Raw genomic sequence first — 24,075 nt, forward strand, 5'->3', positions numbered from 1 at the left:
GATCAGAGTTGCTAAAAGGAACTACTCTGATAAACTGAAAAACCAGTTTTCATCCAACGACCCATCATCAGTCTGGAATGGCCTGAGGAACATCACCAACTACAAGTCACCATCCCCTCGATCTGTGGACAATCAACACCTGGCTGACGATTTAAATTCATTTTACTGCCGGTTTGAAAAGCCCTCATTCACACCACACACCCGGTCTGATCTGCACTTCACACATTCACCATCACCTCCTGCACTCCAATTATCACTCCCCCCTACTGCCATCCAACCTGAGCTTAAGGTCTGTGTGGAGGACGTGAGCCGAGTCTTCAAAAAACAGAAGACTAGGAAAGCCTCAGGCCCAGACGGCATCTCATCTGCTTGTTTAAAAGCCTGCGCTGACCAACTGGCCCCGGTCTTCACGCAGATCTTCAACAGATCATTGGAGCAGTGTGAAGTTCCCTGCTGCTTCAAACGCTCCACTATCATTCCTGTCCCCAAAAAACCCAAAATCACTGGACTTAATGACTACAGACCTGTCGCTCTCACGTCTGTGGTCATGAAGTCGTTTGAAAGACTGGTGCTGGCCCACCTGAAGGACATCACTGGACCCCTGCTGGATCCCTTTCAGTTTGCTTACAGAGCAAACAGGTCTGTGGATGATGCCGTCAACATGGAACTGCATTATATCCTGCAACATCTCGACAGACCAGGGACTTATGCAAGGATCCTCTTTGTGGACTTCAGTTCGGCCTTCAATACCATCATGCCTGGTCTTCTCACAGCCAAACTGACCCAGCTCTCCATACCATCCTCGATCTGTCAGTGGATCACCAGCTTCCTGACGGACCGGCAGCAGCAAGTGAGACTGGGGAAACACACATCCAAGACACTCACAATCAGCACCGGAGCCCCCCAAGGGTGCGTTCTCTCCCCACTGCTCTTCTCCCTGTACACTAATGACTGCACTTCTAAAGACCCCACTGTCAAGCTCCTGAAATTTGCAGACGACACCACTGTCATCGGTCTCATCCAAAACGGTGACGAGTCTGCTTACAGACTGGAGGTTGAACAGCTGGCTGCCTGGTGCAGTTATAACAACCTTGAGCTGAACACGCTCAAAACAGTGGAGATGATCGTGGACTTCAGGAGGAACAGCCCAGCACTCCCCCCACTCACCATCATGAACAGCACTGTGGAAGCAGTGGAGTCATTCAGGTTCCTGGGCACTATCATCTCTCAGGACCTGAAGTGGGACAATCACATTGACTCCACTGTGAAAAAGGCCCAGCAGAGACTGTACTTCCTTCGCCAGCTGAGGAAGTTCAACCTGCCACAGGATCTGCTGATTCAGTTCTACTCAGCCGTCATTGAGTCTGTCTTGTGCGCTTCCATCACTGTCTGGTTTGGTTCAGCTACCAAATCAGACATCAGGAGACTACAACGGACAGTCCGGACTGCGGAGAGGATCTCTGGTGCCCCCCTGCCAAACCTCCAGGACCTGTAATCTTCCAGAGTGAGGAAGAGAGCAGGTAAAATCATCACAGACTCCACTCACCCTGGACACCACCTGTTTGAACTGTTACCGTCAAGACGGAGACTCAGATCACTGGCCACAAGAACATCTCGGCACAGGAACAGTTTCTTCCCACAGGCCATTTCCCTCCTGAACAGTTAACACTCCTCCCAAGGCATATGCCTGTAAGTGCAATACTCCCACTGTTTAGTGCAATATCCTACAACTCAGGTGATACTTATATGTAGATTTATTTATTTATAATATTCCAAACACTGTAAATAGGTTCATAATCTGTAAATCTGAAAATGTCTATTCTGACTAAACCCAACTGTGATAGTTTTATTCTCATATATTTATATTTTTATTTTTTATTCTTATAATTTGTAGTATTATGTTTCATGTTGTATTTGTATTTGTATATGTCCACTGGAAGCCTCAATACCAAAACAAATTCCTTCTGTGTGCAAGCACACTTGGCAATAAAGCTCTTTCTGATTTCTGATTTCTGATATTTTAGATTTAGTCCGAGAGTTTCCTGTCCCTCCTCTGAAAATGTGTATGGTATACTGTCCTTGTCCAGAAAGGAAATAAAGACATCATCAAAGTAGTCCATGTGACACCAGTGGGTTAGTTAGAATGTTTTGAAGCATCGAAAATACATTTTGGTCCAAAATTAACAAAAACTAGGACTTTATTCAGCGTTGTATTGTCTTCCGGTTCTGTTGTGGATCCGTGTTCACGACTCCACAGTGACGCTGATGGCGTAAGACGTTGCTGACGTGTGTCTGGTGCGCCCGAGCTTCGTTTACAGTCTGAAGGAGACGAACGCTGTCACACAAAAAAATGCAAGTCTTCCTCTGTGTCGAAATCCTTAGACATGTTTGTGAAGATTGTTTTGTTTATAGCGTGCGTCTCCCTCAGACTGTAAACGAAGCTCGGGCGCACCAGACACACGTCAGCAGCGTCATGTGGAAAACCAACAGTGGACACGTGAGCATCTTGTCTTGCTTGCCTTCTTCGCATAGTGCATCCTGGTGCCATGTGTTCCGTGCATCCTGGTGCCATGTGTTCCACGCACCCGGCCATCCACGTGAAGTAAATGAAAATGTGCTTTATCAGACCAAGCGACCTTCTTTCATTGCTCGGTGGTCCAGTTCATGATGCTCACATGTCCACTGTTGGTTTCTTCGGCGGTGGACAGGGGTCCGCATTGGCACCCTGACTGGTCTGTGGCTATGCAGCCCTATACGTAAAAAACTGCGATGCACTGTGTATTCTGACACCTTTCTATCAGAACCAGCATTATCTTCTTGAGCAATTTGAGCTACAGTAGCTCGTCTGTTGGATCGGACCATACGGGCCAGCCTTCGTTCCCCACGTGCATCAATGACCCTTGGCCGACCATGACCCTGTCGCTGGTTTACCACTGTTCCTTCATTGGACCATTGATAGATACTGACCACTGCAGACCCAGAACACCCCACAAAAGCTGCAGTTTGGCTCTGACCCACTCGTCTGGCCATCACAATTTGGCCCTAGTCAAACTCACTCAAATCCTTATGCTTGTCCTTTTTTCCTGCTTCTCACACATCAACTTTGAGGACAAAAAGTTCACTTGCTATGTCCCACCCACTAACAGGTGCCGTGCTGAGGAGATAATCAGTGATATTCACTTAAGGCAGCTGTCAGTGGTTAATAATGTTATGCCTGATCGGTGTATATACTCTGTAATATGTGTAATATTACCGTGAATGAAATTTCAAAAAAATAATTAACACTGCTGTGTGAGTATTTCTAATACAACGGCTGAGGGAGAGATGGCAAATTTAGACATCTTTCTCTCTTCTGACCAATATAATCTCGATATTTTTTTCCTCTTTTGGAAAGTCAGAAATGCTATCATGGATTTTTTTATTTTTTTATTTTGCTATTGGAGCAAATGGAAAAGCAATTTTATAATTATATTATAAAATTTATTTGTTGTAGTTTCCATTCACCAATATTGAAATTTACCCAACTATGGCGACTTCCGCTTCTGAGAACCCCATAAATGTGAAAAGGGTCCTCATTTACTCTTTGACTTGTCGAGAAGTTTGTTATGATGTCATACTCAATATATTTTTAAAGAGTGCATGCAGTGGCATAATTACTGGTGGTCCAGATGTCTTATTTTTTATCATTGAACAAAACATAACTTACAGTAAAACATAAATAGAATTTCTCCTTATAAATTAATTCAGGTTTATTTGTTTAGCACATTTCACAATACATATTATTTAAAATTATGATGCACTTAGGATACTTTCAGTTATCAGCCATGGGTAATTGTGTCAAAGTAATGTATGACATATGACAGGAATATTCAGCTATAATGTATTACATGTTTTGTGGTTAGTAGTAAACATGTGTTCAGTTAAGCCGACACCATGCTGAAGGTGCTTGAAATGATTAAATCACCACTAGAATAATATTTTTATAATGAATAATGCTTTTATAATTTTCTAAGAAGATTTTTTTTTTCCACCTGGAACAACCCTGGAGTCAACTCAAGTCAACTTCTCCTCTGTGGTCATGGACTCGGCCTCTGTGGCCAACATCTCTGCTTCTACGGCCGACGACTTCTCTGCTGCCATTAGCCCGGACTGTGACAATTTTTGTAATATGTGTAATTGTAATGTGTATATTTAATATTTTTAATTATAAATGTAACAGTTTTTTCCTAAGAAAATGTTTTTTCCCTAAACCTCTACAGCCAATGGCTCCGCCGATTCTTTCGTGGAGCCCGTCTCTGTGGCCAGTGGCTCCGCCTCTTCTTTCGTGGAGCCCGTCTCTGTGACCAATGGCTCCGCCTCTTCTTTCGTGGAGCCCGTCTCTGTGGCCAATGGCTCCGCCGATTCTTTCGTGGAGCCCGTCTCTGTGGCCAATTTCTCCGCCTCTTCTTTCGTGGAGCCCGTCTCTGTGGCCGATGGCTCCACCTCTTCTTTCGTGGAGCCCGTCTCTGTGACCAATGGCTCCGCCTCTTCTTTCATGGAGCCCGTCTCTGTGACCAATGACGACTCCTCTGCCGCCACCAGCCCGAAATGTAAAAATTGTTGTAAAATGTATAATTGTAATAAATTTAAATATAATAGTTTTAATTATAAATGTAACAGTATTTTTCTAAGTGTTTTTTCCCTAAATCTCTTCAGCCAACAACTCTGCCTCTGCTGCCAGTGACTCCACCTCTGCTGCCAATGTGTTCTACATGCCAACGCAAAGGAAGCGTAGACAAATACATAATGGAAATGGTAATTATTTTTCCATCTTTATAATGTTGTTAATTGTTAAATAAACTGACTCAGCCTATTTGAAAAAAAAAATGTTTAAAGTGACAATTTTGATTGACCCGATGACAATGCAGTGCTGAAGTGCCAACTAGCCTCTCCCTATGGAGGATCCCTATACCACTCTACAGATAAAGCGTTGTGGATTTTTTTGGTTCGCGTACCTACCCGAAGTGATAAGATAAAAATAAAATTCTGCATCAAAATTTATACACAAGACAAGTAGTTTGTTTAGGCATGGTTTGTAAGGAATTACAAACCTGCGCACATATATTCAAACGCACATAACTATTGAATCAATTCTTAATGCGCATGTGAACGCCATCAGCGTCTATCACAGGTTCACGTTTAAAGTCTGTTTAGAGAGAACGGTGTCGTCTTAGCGGCCCCTAATTTAATAACAAATGATCATTTAGACGGAAATGAATCAATCAAAACTAACTTTAGCTGGAAAAAAACATTTTTCAAGAACCACAATAAAACTAAACCAATCTCTGTTACCTTAAATTATATGTTTATCTCTGTAAAGCTGCTTTGAAACAATCTACATTGTTAAAAGCGCTATATAAATGAGGATGACTTGACTTAAAGTTGTTTCAATGTTATTTGTTAGTTTCTTTTAGTTGTTGTTTAATTCAGTTGTAATTACAGATGTGTATTGTTGCATTGCAGAATGCCCACACAACAGCCAGGATGTGTACCATGGAGAGGTTGTAAGGGAGAGAGTAAGGGAGGTTGGTCAAAATCAAGAAAGAAAAAAGCCCCTTCATTACTACAGATTATTCCTCTTTAGAACCCTAAAAATTATAATATTACATATGCCTTTTCTTACTGAAGCAGTTTCAGTAAATAATTGTAATTAGGAAAATCCCAATCCAGGATATTATCCATATTTTTGAATTATTGTTAGGTAGAAAAGTACATGAAAATATAAGTATAATAAATCAGTTCCTTTTATTCCTTATGCTGTATAGCCTGAAAAGGGCTTACATTTTATTATATAACAGATGTTGATACATTTTTGCCTATCTGTTCTTAGGGAAGAAAATAATTTCTTTTCCAATGGCAGCCTTGTGCATCCTGGTCAGTATACACATAAATTTAGTAGCTTAAAGCTGCTCTAAGCGATGTCGGGTGACGTCACTTCTTGTTGACGTTTAAAGTATTGTCAAACAAAAGGGAGGCTAGCTAGACCCTCCCTCCTCCTCATCCGTGCACTAATTTGTACGAATTTGTACGAGTGATTAAAAAGTGGCTAATTCGTATGAATTCGTACGACCTCACTCGTACGAGTTTGTACGATTTGTCTGAACCCACGTGATGGGTAGGTTTAGGGGCGGGGTCAGGGTAGGTAATTCGTACAAATTCATACGAATTGGGCAACTCGTAAAATATGTACGATTTAGCAAAAATCATACTAATTCGTATGAGTGAGGTCGTATGAATTCGTACGAATTAGCCACCTCGTAAAATTCGTACGAATTGCCGTGAGATCGGGCTGGCTGGAACAGTTAAGGTGAGGGTTGGCCCTGTTTGTTTTTGTTGCCGTTTGTGGAGCCTGTGGTGTCTGCAGAGGTCGTGTTTTTACAGTGTGTTCAGGGGACAGGCAGCTAGCTAGTGTGGAGATGTTTGCTGTATGTGACAAAATGTTTTGGCCTAAAAAACATGTGACATTGCTTAGAGCACCTTTAATTTAACAATTAAAAACCTTATTATTCACCTAGGAAACTACCCTTCCATGATCCTTAGGGTAATTTTGACCTAAAATGTTTATCACTTTCTTTCAAAAAAAGAATGTTTTGTAAATAATGAGAAGTAGTATTTTAAAAATACTGATGGAGTATTGAAATAATAGTATTGGTGTGAACACATTTTTAAAGTTTCATTTTATTTTTTTGTTTAGTTTTACAAATGGAAAACAATCATTCAGAAAGCTTAGTTTTTTCATTTGCACACGTAGGAGGTACTAAAATGCCTCTTTCATCTGATTGGTCAAACAGCTTTATTTTCACGAAGAGTCATTATGGCACTGCCAGTATGCTTATAATTTAATAAAATATTGTTGTGGACCACCACTCACTGTTAATTACATATGCCATCTGAAGAACTATGCACACCAGAAATATGTTGCTGGGCACATAATTAGTGCTTCTGCAACTTGCACAGCATCTTCACATTAGACAAGAGATTGCAAGCCATCATGCTGACACAGAGTTTTGTATATTGTTTATTATTATTTTTATATTTAATAACATTAATTATGACTTTTATCCAATGTGAAGGAACTATTTGCATTGCATTTTTCAGTGGAAACACATTGAACTACTTAAAAATCATAACATGTTATTAAATATAAAACTAGCCTACTACAAACTACTGTAGCCTATTTCTTGCGATGTCTTGTGCATCATACTTGCAGGCAACGCTTGGCAAGTCATATTGTATAAAGTGCTACACAAATAAAGGTGACGTTTGTCATAAATTATGATTTGGCAATGCCGTACCATCCCCCATTTACATGAGAGAATTCATGCTGTAGAGAATATGGGGCAGTTTGACCAATAAGATAAGTGTAATTATGTCTCCTACTGTACATGTCTGAATGAAATTTAGGACAATAAAACAATAAACCAACTTGTAGAAAAAAAAAGAAAACTGAGAAATTAAGCCAAATTGTAATTCCCCCATTGTAAAAAACAAAGCAAAAACAAGATGTCTGTTCATTTCTCATTGTTACTTTCCTAATAGGAAAATAAAAAGGGCAAAGCATACACAGTGGGTCTCATTCATGAAACATTCGTAATGTAGGCTACGAGTAAATATGCAAGTTATTTGCGCGTAAAGAGACCTTCCCGAAAACTCTTCTCCTGATCCACAAATACTTCGTAAACGTCAGATGTGATAGTGAAATGTGTTTTGTGTGTTAATGAATTCCAATCAGTCGTAAAAGGGATGCGCGTGCATGTTCATTCTCAATTACCATAAATCCCGCCCATTAAATCCGACTGACAACTATATATGGGCATCATATTATGACATGAATGCGAATGAAAAAGAAACATTTATCAGATGCAGAAATTGAAGTTTTATTATCAGAAGTTCCCCTTCAGGGACTACCGCTGCGTGTAATCGCAGTGGGAACGCCCCCCAGCGCAACGCGTCTGAAGCATGAATGAAATCAGTCAAAGGAGAAAATGGAGCGTCACAGCAAGTGACGTCATTGACCAGGAAGCTATAAATATCCCCTGAATACACAAGCCGCCAGCTTCTGTCACTTCAGCAGCACTCTGTGTGTGTGAACTGAAATCTCGATTGTGTTTGTCTGTTCTGTCAGGAGTTTATCACTAAATATATATATATAAAAAAACCAAAGAATATGAGCGAGCAGTATAAGAAGTGTGTTTCCCCCTGTACACGATACATCACGGGTGGGGATTCACACCAGCTATGTGTGGCTTGTTTGGGAGTTCAGCATGCCCAGTCGGCTCTCGAGGGAGTCGATTGTGAGCATTGCGAGCGTTTTCCTCTGAGAACTCTGCGCTCGCGGCGATCGCTCTTCGAGGAGAGCGGTATGCTGCGAGCACCCCGAGGCTCGGGTCCCGCTTCTGTTGAGGCAGAGTGGCGGCGTTTGTCTTGGGGCTCGCAGATGGATCTCACCGGCGACGTTGAGACGGGCCCCGCCCTATCTCAGCTTTCTCCCGCGGGATCCAGTGCCTCTCACTCGGCTCTGGAAGCACGCGCTGCGGCGGTTACTTCTGCCCGGGTGGAGGCACATGATGATGTTGATTTAAGATTGTCCAGTTCTGAGGAGTTGGATGTCGAAAGCTTTGCATCTGAGGAAACTAGTTTGCCACATTATACTGCAAATGATGAAGGTTTGATGGATGTGTTATCTCGGGCTGTTGAAAAGCTTAGTATCGATTGGCCAGCTGATAGACAGCAGTCTAGAAATAAAAGTAAACTAGACGATAGATTTCTGTCTGCATCACCTCGACCTTCTCGCCGGTGCCTACCGTTCTTCCCAGACCTTCATGCTGAGGTTTCAAAGACCTGGGTTAGACCGGTTTCTAGCAGGATTTACACAAATCAGTCTAATGCTTATGGTAACATTTCTGGTGCTAAATCTGCTGGTTATGTGACGATGCCGAAGGCAGAGGAGACGCTCGCGAGCTATCTCTCGCCTGCTTCGTCGTCTTCACTTAAAGCACCGGCTCTTCCATCGAGACCACTAAAAAATACCTCTGTGCTGGTGGGCAAGGCTTACTCGGCGGCTGGGCAGGCGGCTGCTTGTCTACATACGATGGCTATTATGCAGGCTTATCAGGCCGACCTGCTAAAAGATGCGTGTGAGGGGGGGGAAATTTCCGCTGATATGATTAGCGAACTCAGGCAGACTGCCGATCTCCCTCTTCGTGCTACCAGAGAGACCGCAAAATCTATCGGTCGGTCTGTGGCAGCCAAGTTGGCCACAGAAATGCACTTATGGTTGAGTCGGACCTCCATGAAAGAAAAAGACAAATCTCTCCTTTTAAATGCTCCCGTTCGTCTGCTGGCCTCTTCGGTGACGCTCTTCTTTCTGTCACGGAGAGGTTCCAGGAAGAGAAAAAACAGGCAGCTGCTTTTCATAAATACATCCCTCTTAAAGTGCGTGTCACTGAACGTGGGCAGTCCCAGCCGTCGAGTTCGTCCTCCAAAAGAGCACAGCAGAAGCAGAGTGTCACGTCTCGTGCCCCCCCGCAGAGAGACTGGAGGGACGAGGCGGGGCGCTCTCCGGCGCGGCCTTCCCGGGGCAGGACTGATCTGAGGACAGTCATTGTCGCTAGGAAGGCCGCGTCGAAAAAATCCTGACGGGCTGAACGTCAGGACTCTGAGGGTGGTCCCAATCTGGAAAGACTTGAGTTCACCGCACAAAAACACGGTGCCCTGTCTTTCTCGATGCCCTCAGGGGTCTGTTCTACTAACCCTGCCTATACAGGGCGTAGAGAGACTCGGCAAGCGGTTTCCCGAGGGACGCTCGCCCCCTCTGAGGAGGGTTGTGAAGTGCTCAGACCAGCTGTTTCCTGCCAGTATGTTATAGGGCGCTGCGTCTGTCACTCGGGATGTTCATCCAGAGGCCAGCCTCGAGAGGCTGGTTCCCTTAGTAGAGTTCCTGGCGGAATGCTTCCCAATGTTTCTCAGTGGGTCCTGAATATCATAAAGAACGGTTACGCTATTCAGTTCAGAACGTGTCCACCTCGGTTCAGAGGGGTTCTGCCTACTGTGGTGGGCCCTGAGCAGGCTCTGGTATTAGAACAGGAGGTAAAAACTCTGCTGCAGAAAGAGGCTATAGAACGGATTCCTCCACCCAGCAGGGAGTTAGGATATTACAGCCGGTACTTCATCGTTCCAAAAAAAGATGGAGGGCTGCGTCCCATTCTAGATCTGCGTCTCTTAAATCGCACTGTTGGGAAGCTCAAATTCAAAATGCTCTCTCTCAAGCAGATCGTGTCACAAATCAGATTCGAGGACTGGTTTGTCACGATAGATCTAAAGGACGCCTACTTCCATGTTTCTATCCTCCCTCAACACAGGAAGTTCCTGAGGTTCGCTTTCGGGGGCGAAGCGTACCAATATCGGGTTCTTCCGTTTGGCCTAGCACTGTCACCCCGCACGTTCACGAAGTGTATGGATGCAGCTATGGCTCCGCTCAGGCTGCAGGGCATCTGTATTCTGAACTATATAGACAATTGGTTAATTCTAGCTCAGTCGGAACAGCAGGCGGTTCGGCATCGAGATGCTGTACTTGCTCACATCAAAAGATTGGGGTTGAGGCTCAACGCCAAGAAGAGTGTTCTTTCTCCATTACAGAGAACGTCCTGGTTGCGTATGCAACCCACCGTTCCCTGAAGGAGGGAACGGAGGACGTAGTCGACGTCGACTAAATTGGGATCTCGCTAGAGAGCCTATCCTCTTCGAGTACTATTGAACGAGCCAATGTAATTGGCGTGCGTGATTCGCATCACACACTCCGCCCCCGCGGCGCTGGTATAAATACGGAAGTGGATGCACGCACTAGTTGCTTTTTCGCTGAGGAAACGAGAGTAATCCGGGGTCAGCTGTGGTCCAGCGGTAGTGGCAAGGGGACTACGTCCTCCGTTCCCTCCTTCAGGGAACGGTGAATTGCATACCCAACCAGGACGTTCCCTTTCAGTCGATAACGTCAGACGTAGTCGACGTCGACTGAATTGGGATACCCTTTAAAAACGCCACTAAAGCTGCCACCTTCCAGTGCCTAAACAAAAGCCTCCTGATGCCCCTGCAAATTTAAGGCGGGGAAGGACAGGGCTTAGGCCAGGGAAGTCACTGCTGTTCCTACAGGACCACTGGGAAAGCGTTCCCCGTACATTGGAAGGAAGGGACGCTGCGGAAGCCACATCCAACCCAGAGCGAGGTAACGTGGAGAATACACATATGAACTGGGCGGAAACCGGGCAGTCTAACATATGGAATGTCACTGGGGTGGCTCCAGCCTAAGACGGGGGGAGACACACCGGACAGTGATGGCAGAGAGACTCTGCCGAGGGAAGACACGGGCTCGCCGCAGGGAGCCGTATCGTGGAAGAATACACATATGGGGTCGCCGTAGGGACCGCAACATATGGACCCAGCCTAACACAGGTTCCACACTGCTTACGAGTGGTAGGCCTAACACCAGACGTTCCGCACGTCCGACGTCGGAGGGGTGTGGAGGAACTCAACAGGGTTCAATTTTAAGGGAATTCAACTGGAGTAGAAAGGCGCACGTATCCAGTCCATAGGAGGGGAATGGCGCAGCAAGCCGACACTTGAATCGGGCTCACGGTGAAACTGGCTTCATGAGAAGGGAGCCCACGGGAAGCAGCGGTTCAACTAAGTGTCGTCCAGCCCCCAACTCTAGAATCTGTTTAGCAAAGCATATCGTCAACGCCCAGGCAGAGCACTTTACACTCATCATAGAGGAGCTCAACACCTAAGTGGACATGTTGCATCTCGGATTTTTACCGAAATGAAGGCAAGCACTAAGTGCAACTTCGCATGGAAACAGCCTTCCCTCTCTGCTGAGTTCCAACAGATATTTGTAGAGCTGGTCTGAGGTCTATGGCTTGCATTCTGTACACGTCCAAGCGAACGGACAGAGAAGCCAGGGCTGGATCTGCCTCCTCCAGGGCAGCGCTTGAAGGCTCACCACCTGCTCCTATTACGGGAGAGGTAGGAACCTTGGGCACAATCCGAGCCGGGGTCTCAGCTTGTGAGAGTTAGCCGGCCCAGACTCCAAGCACAATACGTTGACCGAAAGCGAGCAAGTCCCTACCCTCTAGTAGAGACCACGCGAGCAGGAGAACTGATATAACAGAAATTTTAACTCACTGCTTGCAGTGGCTCAGGGGCGGTCTCTGCAGTGCAGTCGCACCAGGGACAAGGCCCAAGAGGATAAAGAGGGACGCAAGGATTTACAAGACCTTGCTCCTCAGGAACCTGACGATCAGAATTTGCTTCTGCAAACTTCTGCAACACGATGAGCGTTGTTTAAACACCGAGGCAACATCATTTTGAGGGTGAAGGAAAACAGCCTACTCCAACCCATTTTGCAGGAAAGAGAGCACTGAAGTGATCGAAAGCTTTCAGGATCTCCTCTGGAGGGAAGACGCACTCAACGACTAGGTTCCACTTGTAAAGGCGTAAGCACGCTACCCATTTCTAGGGGGTGCTCGCAGAAGTGATGGTAACTATCACATGTCCCTGTGATAGCCACCTGAACCTCCGCGTTCAGATGTAACACCGCCCGGAATCTCCGGGGGAACAACGTGGGTGCCATCGTGCCCCGTCCCTGAAAGAGTTTTCAGGGGAAGTCAGGAAGGCTGTCGATGGGAACCAGGTCTAGTTGGGCCAATAAGGTGCAACTATGAAGACCTGTTCCTCTCCTGACTTGGCACGTAGGTGCAAGCAACGGGCGCAAAAATACAGGAGCATTGCTCAACACAACATGTGAAGATCACTGGGCTTCAGGAGCATTTTCTGCTCAGCACTTGAGTGTGATAAGTTCACTGAGCTTCAGGAGCATTCCTGCTCAACACCTGAGTGTGATAAACTCACTGAGCTACAGGAGCATTTCTGCTCAACGCTTGAGTGTGAAGAACTTCACTGAGCAACAGGAGCATTTCTGCTCAGCACTGCGTGTGATGAATTCACTGAGCTACAGGAGCATTTCTGCTCAACACCTGAGTGTGATGAACTCACTGAGCTACAGGAGCATTGCTGCTCAACACCTGAGTGCGATGAACTTCACTGAGTTTCAGGAGCATTTCTGCTCAACATGAAGTGTGATGAATTCACTGACTTGAGCAGGCGCAAGGCAACCATGAGTCGCAGTCGCTTTTAGAAGGCTCACTGGGGTTAAACACATTTCTGCAGGCCCCTGGGGCAGCTGAGAGCCAGTGTTTGTCCAAGGGTAGTCCGCTCGGTTTATACAAAGACTGGCAGGAAGACGAAACCGGAGGGACAACTGAGCGGCCCCGGAATGGTCATGACCCAGCTGGACCCAGGGGATGGAGTCTCCACTTGCCCTGGCTATAACTATCGTGAGGCCCGATGGCGGCACGATTGAGTAGAGCGGGAAGAGTGGAACAAAGCGTCCTCAGAAGCTTCTGACTCCAAGGAGGAGGTGACGGGTGAGTTGTGACATGCAAGGGAAGCTTGCGCAACGGTCGCAATGTCTAACAGCTCGAGGCACGAATGCCCGTGTAGTCGAGGGTCGCCCAGGCCCCCGTTAAAACACGCCCTTTGTACATGGCCCCTCTGTTGAAGAGGGTTTGGCAGCAGACCGGGATGAACTATCGTCACACAGGGTGAGCTGCTCTGCCACGGTCACCTCGGGACTCGATCATGAAGCTAGCGCTGAAGCGGTCACATATGGAGGAAGCCAATGGCTGCAACTATCATATACCCCAGGAGCCTCTGAAAGTTCTTTCAGTGGGACCCTTTCTCACTTCAAACACCAGCTGAACACATTCTCATTGGAGAGACGTGTTAGACCGAGTCCATCTCCAAAACTGAAAAAGAGATACTCAGCCCGTGGGCGAGATTACTCTCTTCCAGTTGACCTGAAGACCCAATGGGCTCTGGAGCACTTGAAGGGAAGGACACTGTACTGATACTCCACCCTTACACGCAACACACAGGATGGCCTGCGGTGCGGAAGGTAGAGATCTGAAGCACATGTCTTTCAGGTCGGAGCTGCAGACCAATCTTGGGCCAAGATGGTCACGACCCACCACCTAGTAGCACGAAGAACGAGTTTACAACTGGCCTTCGTACCGGCTGGAGGAGCGGCTATATCCAATCCTTCGTCAGCAGGATAAGATAAGCACGCAAAAGTCAGGAGCACTGCTCAACACTCGGTGTGATGAATATCACTGAATTTTCAGGAGCACGTCTGCTCAACACCTAATGTGATGATCATCACTGACTTGAGCGGGGTGGCCGAGCCTGAGGTGGGGCAGCAAAGTAGAGAGAGTGGTGTTAGTGTGCTGTGCAACACTTACCTGTCTCCACTAGCGGCAGGGGGCGCATGAGAAGGCGGATGACCGGGTCCTCGAACGCACCAAGCTGCCTGCTGGCGACCAAGGGGGAGCTGAGGGGTATAAGGCTATACAGGGTCACACCCGCTTTTTTTTTTTTTTTAGGGAGCCAGCGGCGGAACAGACACACACACAAACAAAGGCTCCACCCGGCCCTCACCCGGGGGGAGGGAGTGATCGTGCCACTCCAAGAGCATCTCATCCATTCCTGGGCGGCCCGCTCCGGAATGCTTTCGCTGTCGCTTGCCACCTGGCTTGGCAGCGCCTGGAGCGGGCTGGGCGTCTCTACTGCGGCCAGCTCCATGCTGAGGCCTGGGTGGAGGCTGCTGCGGAGGGCCAGCAGGAGCGGCGGCCGGGGAACGCCCACGGCGACAAGCAGGCGGAGGAGCTGCCACCGGCGGCGGGTGTAGGCAGCAGCTGGCCACCGGGGCAGGATGTGCCGGATGACCTCCGTCTGCGCTTGAGCGGCAGAGAACTGTTGGATGCAGTTCTCCACCGCGTCGCCGACCAGCCCAACCTGGGAAATAGGGGAGACCAGGAACCGAACCTTGTCCGCATCCGCCATACCAACCAGGCTGAGCCAACGAAGGCGCTACTGGACCACCAAGGTGGACACCGCCAGACCGATCACGCACACTACGACACTCGTGCCCCGGAGGGTGAGGTCGGATGCATTGCGGTGCTCACCTATGAGCGCACGGTCTGGATTACCCTCGTGCATGCCATGGGTGCCCTAGCCTGCAGCAACGCCATGGCACGCAAGAGGAAGCGGCTTGCCCACAGGCTTTGTAAGCTCTGCCCGTCGGAACGGACGAAAACTCACAGGCCTTAGGGGGGAGACGAGGATCCCCCCAAAAGGCAGCGGCCGCCGGACACAGGTGCACCTGTGTCGACAGACCGCTCCAATGGAGGGACACCTCGCAACCCTTCACCTTTCCTCCATCAAGGGTAATGAGGGGGAAAAGCTATTCAGGCAGTTTCTGGCAGAGAAAGATGCTGTTCACCACCTGATAAGCTGCATTTCGGGAAAGAACGGCACTGGGGCGGCGAGGTGAGAACCAGCGCGGCCCGCCCCAAGATACCAAACTCCAGATTCCAACCGAGACCGAACGGGACACGGTGGAGGTTCCACTCGAGCCCGGCAGCCTCGGCGTCCCGTTTCAGCATAGCTGATAATTCTGGATCCGGCTCGGGCAACATTGAACTCCCGGAGGGAGACAATGCAGCCGAGTTATCATCTCTAGAAGTCAGCTCACGCTCCGATGCTGCAATCGGCGTCCTGTCCTCCAGGGGAGCCCCGAGTGAAACCGCTGGCCCACCCATTACAGATGGACCAGCAGACAACACAGGAGGCTCCGCTGGTTGCAGTGGAAGGGAGGAGTGAGGAGCCCACAGGGAATGGTTACCGGGCGGGACATCCAACACTATCCTCCAGTCCACTGCGACAGTCATGTTCCCACAGTGAAAACATGAGCTGTCCACAAAAGCTGTCTCAGCGTGCTGTAAGCCCAGACACGTGACACAACAGTTGTGACCATCAGAGAGAGACAGGGAACGACCGCACCCAGAAACGCACGGGCGGAATGACATCTTGAAAAAGACGCAAACGCACCCGTGTTGCTCTTTCAGAAAATAGGACCGTCACCAGTGCCGGAGCACACAGGGGAATGACCGCGGCAACACTGAACAGAGAACTGAAACAGTGAAGCACTCACTTTTCCGCCCTCTAACCAGCCATCAACACACACAAACATTTAGAAATTTATTGCTGTTAAAACAGCAGTTGAGAGCTCAAAGCTCGCGATCAACGCTGCACTCGCGCTGTAGAACACTAGCACTGGGAGAGTCTTCCTGAAGAACACCGACACACTCGCTCGTTGTAGACAACAGCACTCTCAGAGACATCAAACGATCGGCTCCGAAGCGAAAGGCAACTAGTGCGTGCATCCACTTCCGTATTTATACCCGCGCCGCGGGGGCGGAGTGTGTGATGCGAATCACGCACGCCAATTACATTGGCTCGTTCAGTAGTACTCGAAGAGGATAGGCCCTCTAGCGAGATCCCAATTCAGTCGACGTCGACTACGTCTGACGTTATCGACTGAAAGGGAACCACCTTTCTCGGTGTAGTATGGGATTCGATGATGATGCAGGCACGATTGTCACCTGCTCGTGTTGCTTCGATTCTCGCCGCAGTATACCAAGTCAAGCTAGGCCACTCCTCCACCGTAAAACAGTTCCAGAGACTGTTAGGTCTCATGGCGACTGCGTCCAACGTGATACCCTTTGTCCTCCTGCAAATGAGACCATTACAGTGGTGGCTCAGAACCAAGGGTTTCTCCCCGAGGGGAGATCCTTTTCGCATGATCATGACTTCGCGACGGTGTCATCGCGCCCTGGTTATGTGGAAAGATCCTTGCTTTCTGTCCCAATGACCTGTGTTGGGAGCTCCTTGTCGTTGCGTTTTGCTAACGACAGATGCCTCTCTCACGGGTTGGGGAGTGATCATGAGTGGTCGCCCAGCTCGGGTCTGTGGAAGGACCATCACCGTCTATGGCACATAAATTGTCTAGAGATGTTGGCAGTATTTCAGGCTCGGAAACACTTCCTCCCAGACCTAAGGGGCCACCACGTCCTTGTCCGAACAGACAACACGTCGGTGGTCTCTTATATCAACCATCAGGGGGGTCTGCGTTCTCACCCGCTGTACAAACTGGCACGTCAGATCCTTCGATGGTCCCAGGGGAAAATTCTTTCTCTGAGAGCTATTTATCTCCCGGGGTATTTAAATCAGGGGGCAGACATCCTGTCGAGGCAGGGGCCGAGGCCCGGAGAATGGAGTCTTCACCCCGAGGTGGTGGAGCTCCTATGGGAGCATTTCGGTCGTGCCGAGGTAGAACCTATTTGCTTCCCGAGAGACATCTCACTGTCCACTTTGGTTCTCTCTCAGCCAACCAGCCCCCCTGGGGTTGGAAGCGATGGTACATCCATGGCCGAGGTCACGCTTGTACGGTTTTCCCCCAATCGCTCTGCTCCCGGGAGTTCTGGAGAGGGTTCGCCGGGACGGGCTCAGTCTTCTGTTAATAGCCCCGTTCTGGCCGGCCCGAGTATGGTTTGCGGACCTAGTGTCTCTCCTCGATGGCTCTCCCCTAGAGACACCGATCAGGAGAGATCTACTCCCTCAGGCGAGTGGGTCGATCCTTCACCCCCGCCCAGAACTATGGAGGCTGTGGGCTTGGCCTCTGAGGGGGCCCAGCTCGTAGACTCTGGTCTCTCGACTGAGGTCGTTGAGACCATCCTCCAATCCAGAGCTCCCGCCACAAGGAAGTTATATGCCGCGAGGTGGAAACTTTTCACCTCTTGGTGCAGAGAGCGCCAGCAGGACCCAGTTAACTGCCCAGTTGGTACAGTGCTGGATTTCCTGCAGGACCGTCTCTCCACAGGGTTATCTCACTCCACACTGAAGGTGTACGTGGCGGCCTTAGCTGCTTACCACGCTCCTTCAAGCGGAGGTTCTCTCGGGAGACACCCACTTGTATCTCGCTTCCTTCGTGGCGCCCTGAGGCTGAGCCCTGCAGTTCGCACAAGGGTACCGTCTTGGGTTCTGGCCATTGTCTTAGAGGGTCTCTCCCTAGCTCCCTTCGAGCCCATCGAGGAAGTTTCGGAAATGTTCCTTACACTTAAGACTATCCTTCTTCTCGCTATCTCGTCTCTAAAAAGAATTGGAGATATTCAAGCACTCTCGGTGGCTCCCTCGTGCCTGGAATTTGCTCCTGGTTTCGGTTAAGGCTTTTCTCTGTCCAAAACCAGGGTATGTTCCTAAGGTGCCAACCACTTCTGTTAGACCTATAGTACTGCAGGCCTTCTGTCCGCCGCCTTTTTTGACGTCAGACCAGGAGAAATTGAATTTGCTGTGTCCCGTTAGGGCTTTAGATGCTTATGTCCACAGAGCTGCCCTGTGGAGGAAATCGGAACAGTTGTTCGTCTGTTTTGGGTCACCTAAGAAGGGGTGTCCTGCATCTAAGCAAAGGATGAGCAAGTGGGTGGTCGAGGGCATCTCACTCGCTTACGTTTCGGCCGGTCAGCCTTCACCTTTGGCTGTAAGGGCCCATTCTACCAGGAGTATGGCTGCCTCTACAGCTCTTCTTTCAGGGGCTTCTCTTCAGGACGTTTGTGATGCGGCAGGCTGATCCTCACCGCACACTTTCGTCAGGTTTTATTCTCTCGATTTTAGCTCCACTCCTGGGGCTCAGGTTCTCTCTTCGGCTTGTGTCTCCTAGTCACACACGACGGGGACCTGTTCGTATGGGGATGTGGGTATTGCGTTCCCACTGCGATTACACGCAGCGGTAGTCCCTGTAGGGGAACGTCCCGGGTTACATATGTAACCCTAGTTCCCCGAAGGGACGGACGCTGCGTGTCCTGCCATACTCCCGGCATCCCCTTGGGTCGCTTGCTTCAGTAACATTAGAAGCTGGCGGCTTGTGTATTCAGGGGATATTTATAGCTTCCTGGTCAATGACGTCACTTGCTGTGACGCTCCATTTTCTCCTTTGACTGATTTCATTCATGCTTCAGACGCGTTACGCTGGGGGGCGTTCCCACTGCGATTACACGCAGCGTCCGTCCCTTCGGGGAACTAGGGTTACATACGTAACCCGGGACGTTCATTCAAAACGGCACATTTTATTTTCAAGCGTACATAGTGGCGTATCGGGTCCTAAAAAAAAAGGAAGCTTGGCAGCATATTACAGCTGCAGTCAATGGAGTTTCATCTGTTAATCGAACATTCCCAGAAGTGAGAAGAAAATGGTTCGACATTAAGCTTGAGAGCAAAAAACGAATTAGTTCACTTCGGAAAAATCGTAAAACTGGAGAAGGACCACCATCGCAGATGCTATTACTGGCTTTCATAATAAGAAAACCCGTATGTCCTCCTATATATAATATTTTTTCAAAATGCTGTGTAAATATGTACCCGATTAAGGTGAATTAAAATGCAGCCTTATTAATGAGCAAAACGTTCGGGTGTTAAGCGCACTATTTACGCGTGGCTGGGAGCAGGTGTAGATTTCTTGCGTACCAACTAACATTTGGAAAATACGAACATTTTAATGAATCGGAAAATTTACGCCAGAACCACTTTACACACGATTTACACAAAAATTTGTTCTGCTCGTGTTTCATGAATGAGACCCTCTGTTTGGACACCTTTTGGCGAAGGGTGATTTCATAATAACAATTCTGTCCATATTTTTTACTCCATAGTGGCAAGAAGTGGAGGAGTACCTGGGTCTCGGAGGAAGCTATGCAGTAGTTACTATAGGGCAATACTGTCTGTTTAAATTCTTACACAAATATGGCGATACATATAAAGAAATTAACAAAGTATGTGTACTAATTGTGCTTATATACATTTGGTTAGCATTATTTAAACAACATGTGTATTATACAGTGTATCCTACAATAAAGTTCTGTTTGTGGAGTGTTGTTATGTAAGTGTGGTGAATATTGTGTATTGAAGTGTAAAACAATTTCATAGATGTCATGAGATATACAGCCATAATGTTTTTTTTATTTCTTTATATATATATATATATATATATATATATATATATATATATATATATATATATACAGTATATAGATATATAAACGTTAACCATGATTTTTTTACTTGAAACGTTTTTTTATTTTTTTGTCATATTAATGACAGTTGGGACAATAATAAACCAACATTTTATAACAAACATGCTGTGGCAAATACGCCAAATTTCAGTTACATGAAGGGAAGGTGCTTAAAATGGTGCTTAAAATTACACGTTTGGCACAACTTGAATGATCAACATGGAACCTATACAATCAAGAGCAGTGGCGGAACTAGAGTTTTATACATGGGGTGGCCAGAGGGTGGCCACTGCTACTTTCGGGGGTACACAGTACACACACACACACACAGTGGAAAAGCTTGTGGAAGGAATTGGGTCACTCTGTTTGTGTCTATAAGTGTTGAACATCCAACATATTTGCAGAAAACAAAGCTGAACCACCAAGTAGATAAGATACCGCATGGGGTGATTTCATAATAACAATTCTGTCCATATTTTTTTCTCCATAGTGGCAAGAAGTGGAGGAGTACCTGGGTCTCGGAGGAAGCTATGCAGTAGTTACTATAGGGCAATACTGTCTGTTTAAATTCTTACACAAATATGGCGATACATATAAAGAAATTAACAAAGTATGTGTACTAATTGTGCTTATATACATTTGGTTAGCATTATTTAAACAACATGTGTATTATACAGTGTATCCTACAATAAAGTTCTGTTTGTGGAGTGTTGTTATGTAAGTGTGGTGAATATTGTGTATTGAAGTGTAAAACAATTTCATAGATGTCATGAGATATACAGGTCCTTCTCAAAAAATTAGCATATTGTGATAAAGTTCATTATTTTCCATAATGTAATGATAAAAATTAAACTTTCATATATTTTAGATTCATTGCACACCAACTGAAATATTTCAGGTCTTTTATTGTTTTAATACTGATGATTTTGGCATACAGCTCATGAAAACCCAAAATTCCTGTCTCAAAAAATTAGCATATTTCATCCGACCAATAAAAGAAGTGTTTTTAATACAAAAAAAAAGTCAACCTTCAAATAATTATGTTCAGTTATGCACTCAATAGTCAATACTTGGTCGGGAATCCTTTTGCAGAAATGACTGCTTCAATGCGGCGTGGCATGGAGGCAATCAGCCTGTGGCACTGCTGAGGTGTTATGGAGGCCCAGGATGCTTCGATAGCGGCCTTAAGCTCATCCAGAGTGTTGGGTCTTGCGTCTCTCAACTTTCTCTTCACAATATCCCACAGATTCTCTTTGGGTTTCAGGTCAGGAGAGTTGGCAGGCCAATTGAGCACAGTAATACCATGGTCAGTAAACCATTTACCAGTGGTTTTGGCACTGTGAGCAGGTGGCAGGTCGTGCTGAAAAATGAAATCTTCATCTCCATAAAGCTTTTCAGCAGATGGAAGCATGAAGTGCTCCAAAATCTCCTGATAGCTAGCTGCATTGACCCTGCCCTTGATAAAACACAGTGGACCAACACCAGCAGCTGACATGGCACCCCAGACCATCACTGACTGTAGGTACTTGACACTGGACTTCAGGCATTTTGGCATTTCCTTCTCCCCAGTCTTCCTCCAGACTCTGGCACCTTGATTTCCGAATGACATGCAAAACTGAGCAACAGTCCAGTGCTGCTTCTCTGTAGCCCAGGTCAGGCGTCTGCCGCTGTTTCTGGTTCAAAAGTGGCTTGACCTGGGGAATGTGGCACCTGTAGCCCATTTCCTGCACACGCCTGTGCACGGTGGCTCTGGATGTTTCTACTCCAGACTCAGTCCACTGCTTCCGCAGGTCCCCCGAGGTCTGGAATCGGTCCTTCTCCACAATCTTCCTCAGGGTCCGGTCACCTCTTCTCGTTCGGCAGCGTTTTTTTGCCACACTTTTTCCTTCCCACAGACTTCCCACTGAGGTGCCTTGATACAGCACTCTGGGAACAGCCTATTTGTTCAGAAATTTCTTTCTGTCTTACCCTCTTGCTTGAGGGTGTCAATGATGGCCTTCTGGACAGCAGTCAGGTCGCCAGTCTTACCCATGATTGCGGTTTTGAGTAATGAAACAGACTGGGAGTTTTTAAAAGCCTCAAGAATATTTTGCAGGTGTTTAGAGTTAATTAGTTGATTCAGATGATTAGGTTAATAGCTTGTTTAGAGACCCTTTTCATGATATGCTAATTTTTTGAGACAGGAATTTTGGGTTTTCATGAGCTGTATGCCAAAATCATCAGTATTAAAACAATAAAAGACCTGAAATATTTCAGTCGGTGTGCAATGAATCTAAAATATATGAAAGTTTAATTTTTATCATTACATTATGGAAAATAATGAACTTTATCACAATATGCTAATTTTTTGAGAAGGACCTGTACAGCCATAATGTTTTTTTATTTCTTTATATATATATATATATATATATATATATATATATATATATATATATATATATATATATACAGTATATAGATATATAAACGTTAACCATGATTTTTTTACTTGAAACGTTTTTTTATTTTTTTGTCATATTAATGACAGTTGGGACAATAATAAACCAACATTTTATAACAAACATGCTGTGGCAAATACGCCAAATTTCAGTTACATGAAGGGAAGGTGCTTAAAATGGTGCTTAAAATTACACGTTTGGCACAACTTGAATCATCAACATGGAACCTATACAATCAAGAGCAGTGGCGGAACTAGAGTTTTATACATGGGGTGGCCAGAGGGTGGCCACTGCTACTTTCGGGGGTACACAGTACACACACCCACACACAGTGGAAAAGCTTGTGGAAGGAATTGGGTCACTCTGTTTGTGTCTATAAGTGTTGAACATCCAACATATTTGCAGAAAACAAAGCTGAACCACCAAGTAGATAAGATACCGCATGTGTCTGTTATGAACTGCTGCATTTATTTACAAAAAAACTCACATTTACATTTTTTTATTTTATTTTATCTTTTATTAGATATAGCAGGCATCAAGCAGACATGTCCTTGAAAAAGTTAAACAATTTTATTGCCCATCAATATAAAATCTTATCCTGGGAAGATTAAATACAACATAATTCTTTCTTTATAATAATTTATAATAATTCTAATTCTAATTATTTAATTTATAATTATTATTTTTTGTGTTCATTTTTGGGTGAACTATCCTTTTAATCTGGCAAAATCATCTCAACTTAAATTCCTGATTTGGGTATGTGATTGACTGCCTGTGTCTGGTAGATGCTCTGACCTGTTGCTGGTTCTGAAGTCTGACCACACTGACTCTGACTAGCCAGTGGTGATGCAAGGGCTGACCGTTTGCACCTGATCTGCCTGTTAGTCCAGTCATTTTAAAACAAAATCGGGGTCAACCTTGAACAAATTGCAACAAGCAAACTCAACTGATTTTGTATCCTCAATATGTCCTGAATAAGGGAAAAAAAAGTCCCAAAGAATCCCATTAGGGAAAGTTTAGAAAAAAAAACAAATATAGCCTATTCATACGCCTATTCATTCTTTTTCTTACGAGAATAGGGTAAAAAGATTAACCTTTAGATATCACCATGAAAATTACTGAGTTGATTACTTACATCAAGACAAACAAAAAAATGTATTCCAAGTTTTTTTTTAATTGTTTGTTAAGATGGAGAAACGGTGCATAATCTAATTACGTATGTGCTAATTTGCATAAATACCACAACAGATCTAAACATTGGGTCTAGCCAGGTGAAAATGTCTTGTTGAATCTTGTTGACACATAACAGTAAAATACTAGTAAATAAGGTCTGAATGGAACCCATTTAGGCTACCCATGAGCATTAATACGTAGAGGCAGGAAGAAGTACTTTAGAAACCAGCCTTTTTTAATTATTAAGAGATGGGGTTTGGGGCTGGGTCTGTGCGACTGTTTCTGGGGGACGAGTCTAAGGGAAGAACAGGAGACAAGGGTAAGGAGAATGCAGAAGACAAAAGGTAAGTAAAATAAAAAGTGAATCCCCAGAAACAGATTTTGAAACTTTCCTCTAATGGGATTCTTAG

At 46.1% G+C, this 24,075-nt stretch overlaps 1 protein-coding gene across 1 annotated transcript; it reads left to right on the top strand.

Annotated features, from left to right (window-relative positions):
* Nucleotides 1-4,065: 4,065 nt before the first annotated feature.
* LOC143706772 (uncharacterized) lies at nucleotides 4,066-19,911 on the top strand. The gene is made up of 5 exons (XM_077199055.1): nucleotides 4,066-4,151; nucleotides 4,260-4,589; nucleotides 4,696-4,794; nucleotides 5,503-5,913; nucleotides 19,695-19,911. Exons 1-4 carry the CDS (start codon nucleotides 4,079-4,081, stop codon nucleotides 5,691-5,693), a joined length of 693 nt encoding a protein of 230 aa, XP_077055170.1. The 5' UTR covers nucleotides 4,066-4,078; the 3' UTR covers nucleotides 5,694-5,913; nucleotides 19,695-19,911.
* The last annotated feature ends 4,164 nt before the right edge of the window (nucleotides 19,912-24,075 follow it).

This window comes from Siphateles boraxobius, unplaced genomic scaffold, assembly GCF_051911475.1.
Source record: "Siphateles boraxobius isolate OS27281-9 unplaced genomic scaffold, OSU_SipBor_1 41, whole genome shotgun sequence".
Lineage (NCBI taxonomy): Eukaryota > Metazoa > Chordata > Actinopteri > Cypriniformes > Leuciscidae > Siphateles > Siphateles boraxobius.

Coding starts and splice junctions, on each gene's coding strand:
- LOC143706772 (XM_077199055.1), top strand. CDS start 4,079: ATGGACTCGGCCTCTGTGGCCAACATCTCTGCTTCTACGGCCGACGAC. Junction 4,152..4,259: donor TGCTGCCATTAGCCCGGACT/GTGACAATTTTT, acceptor AAACCTCTACAG/CCAATGGCTCCGCCGATTCT. Junction 4,590..4,695: donor TGCCGCCACCAGCCCGAAAT/GTAAAAATTGTT, acceptor AAATCTCTTCAG/CCAACAACTCTGCCTCTGCT.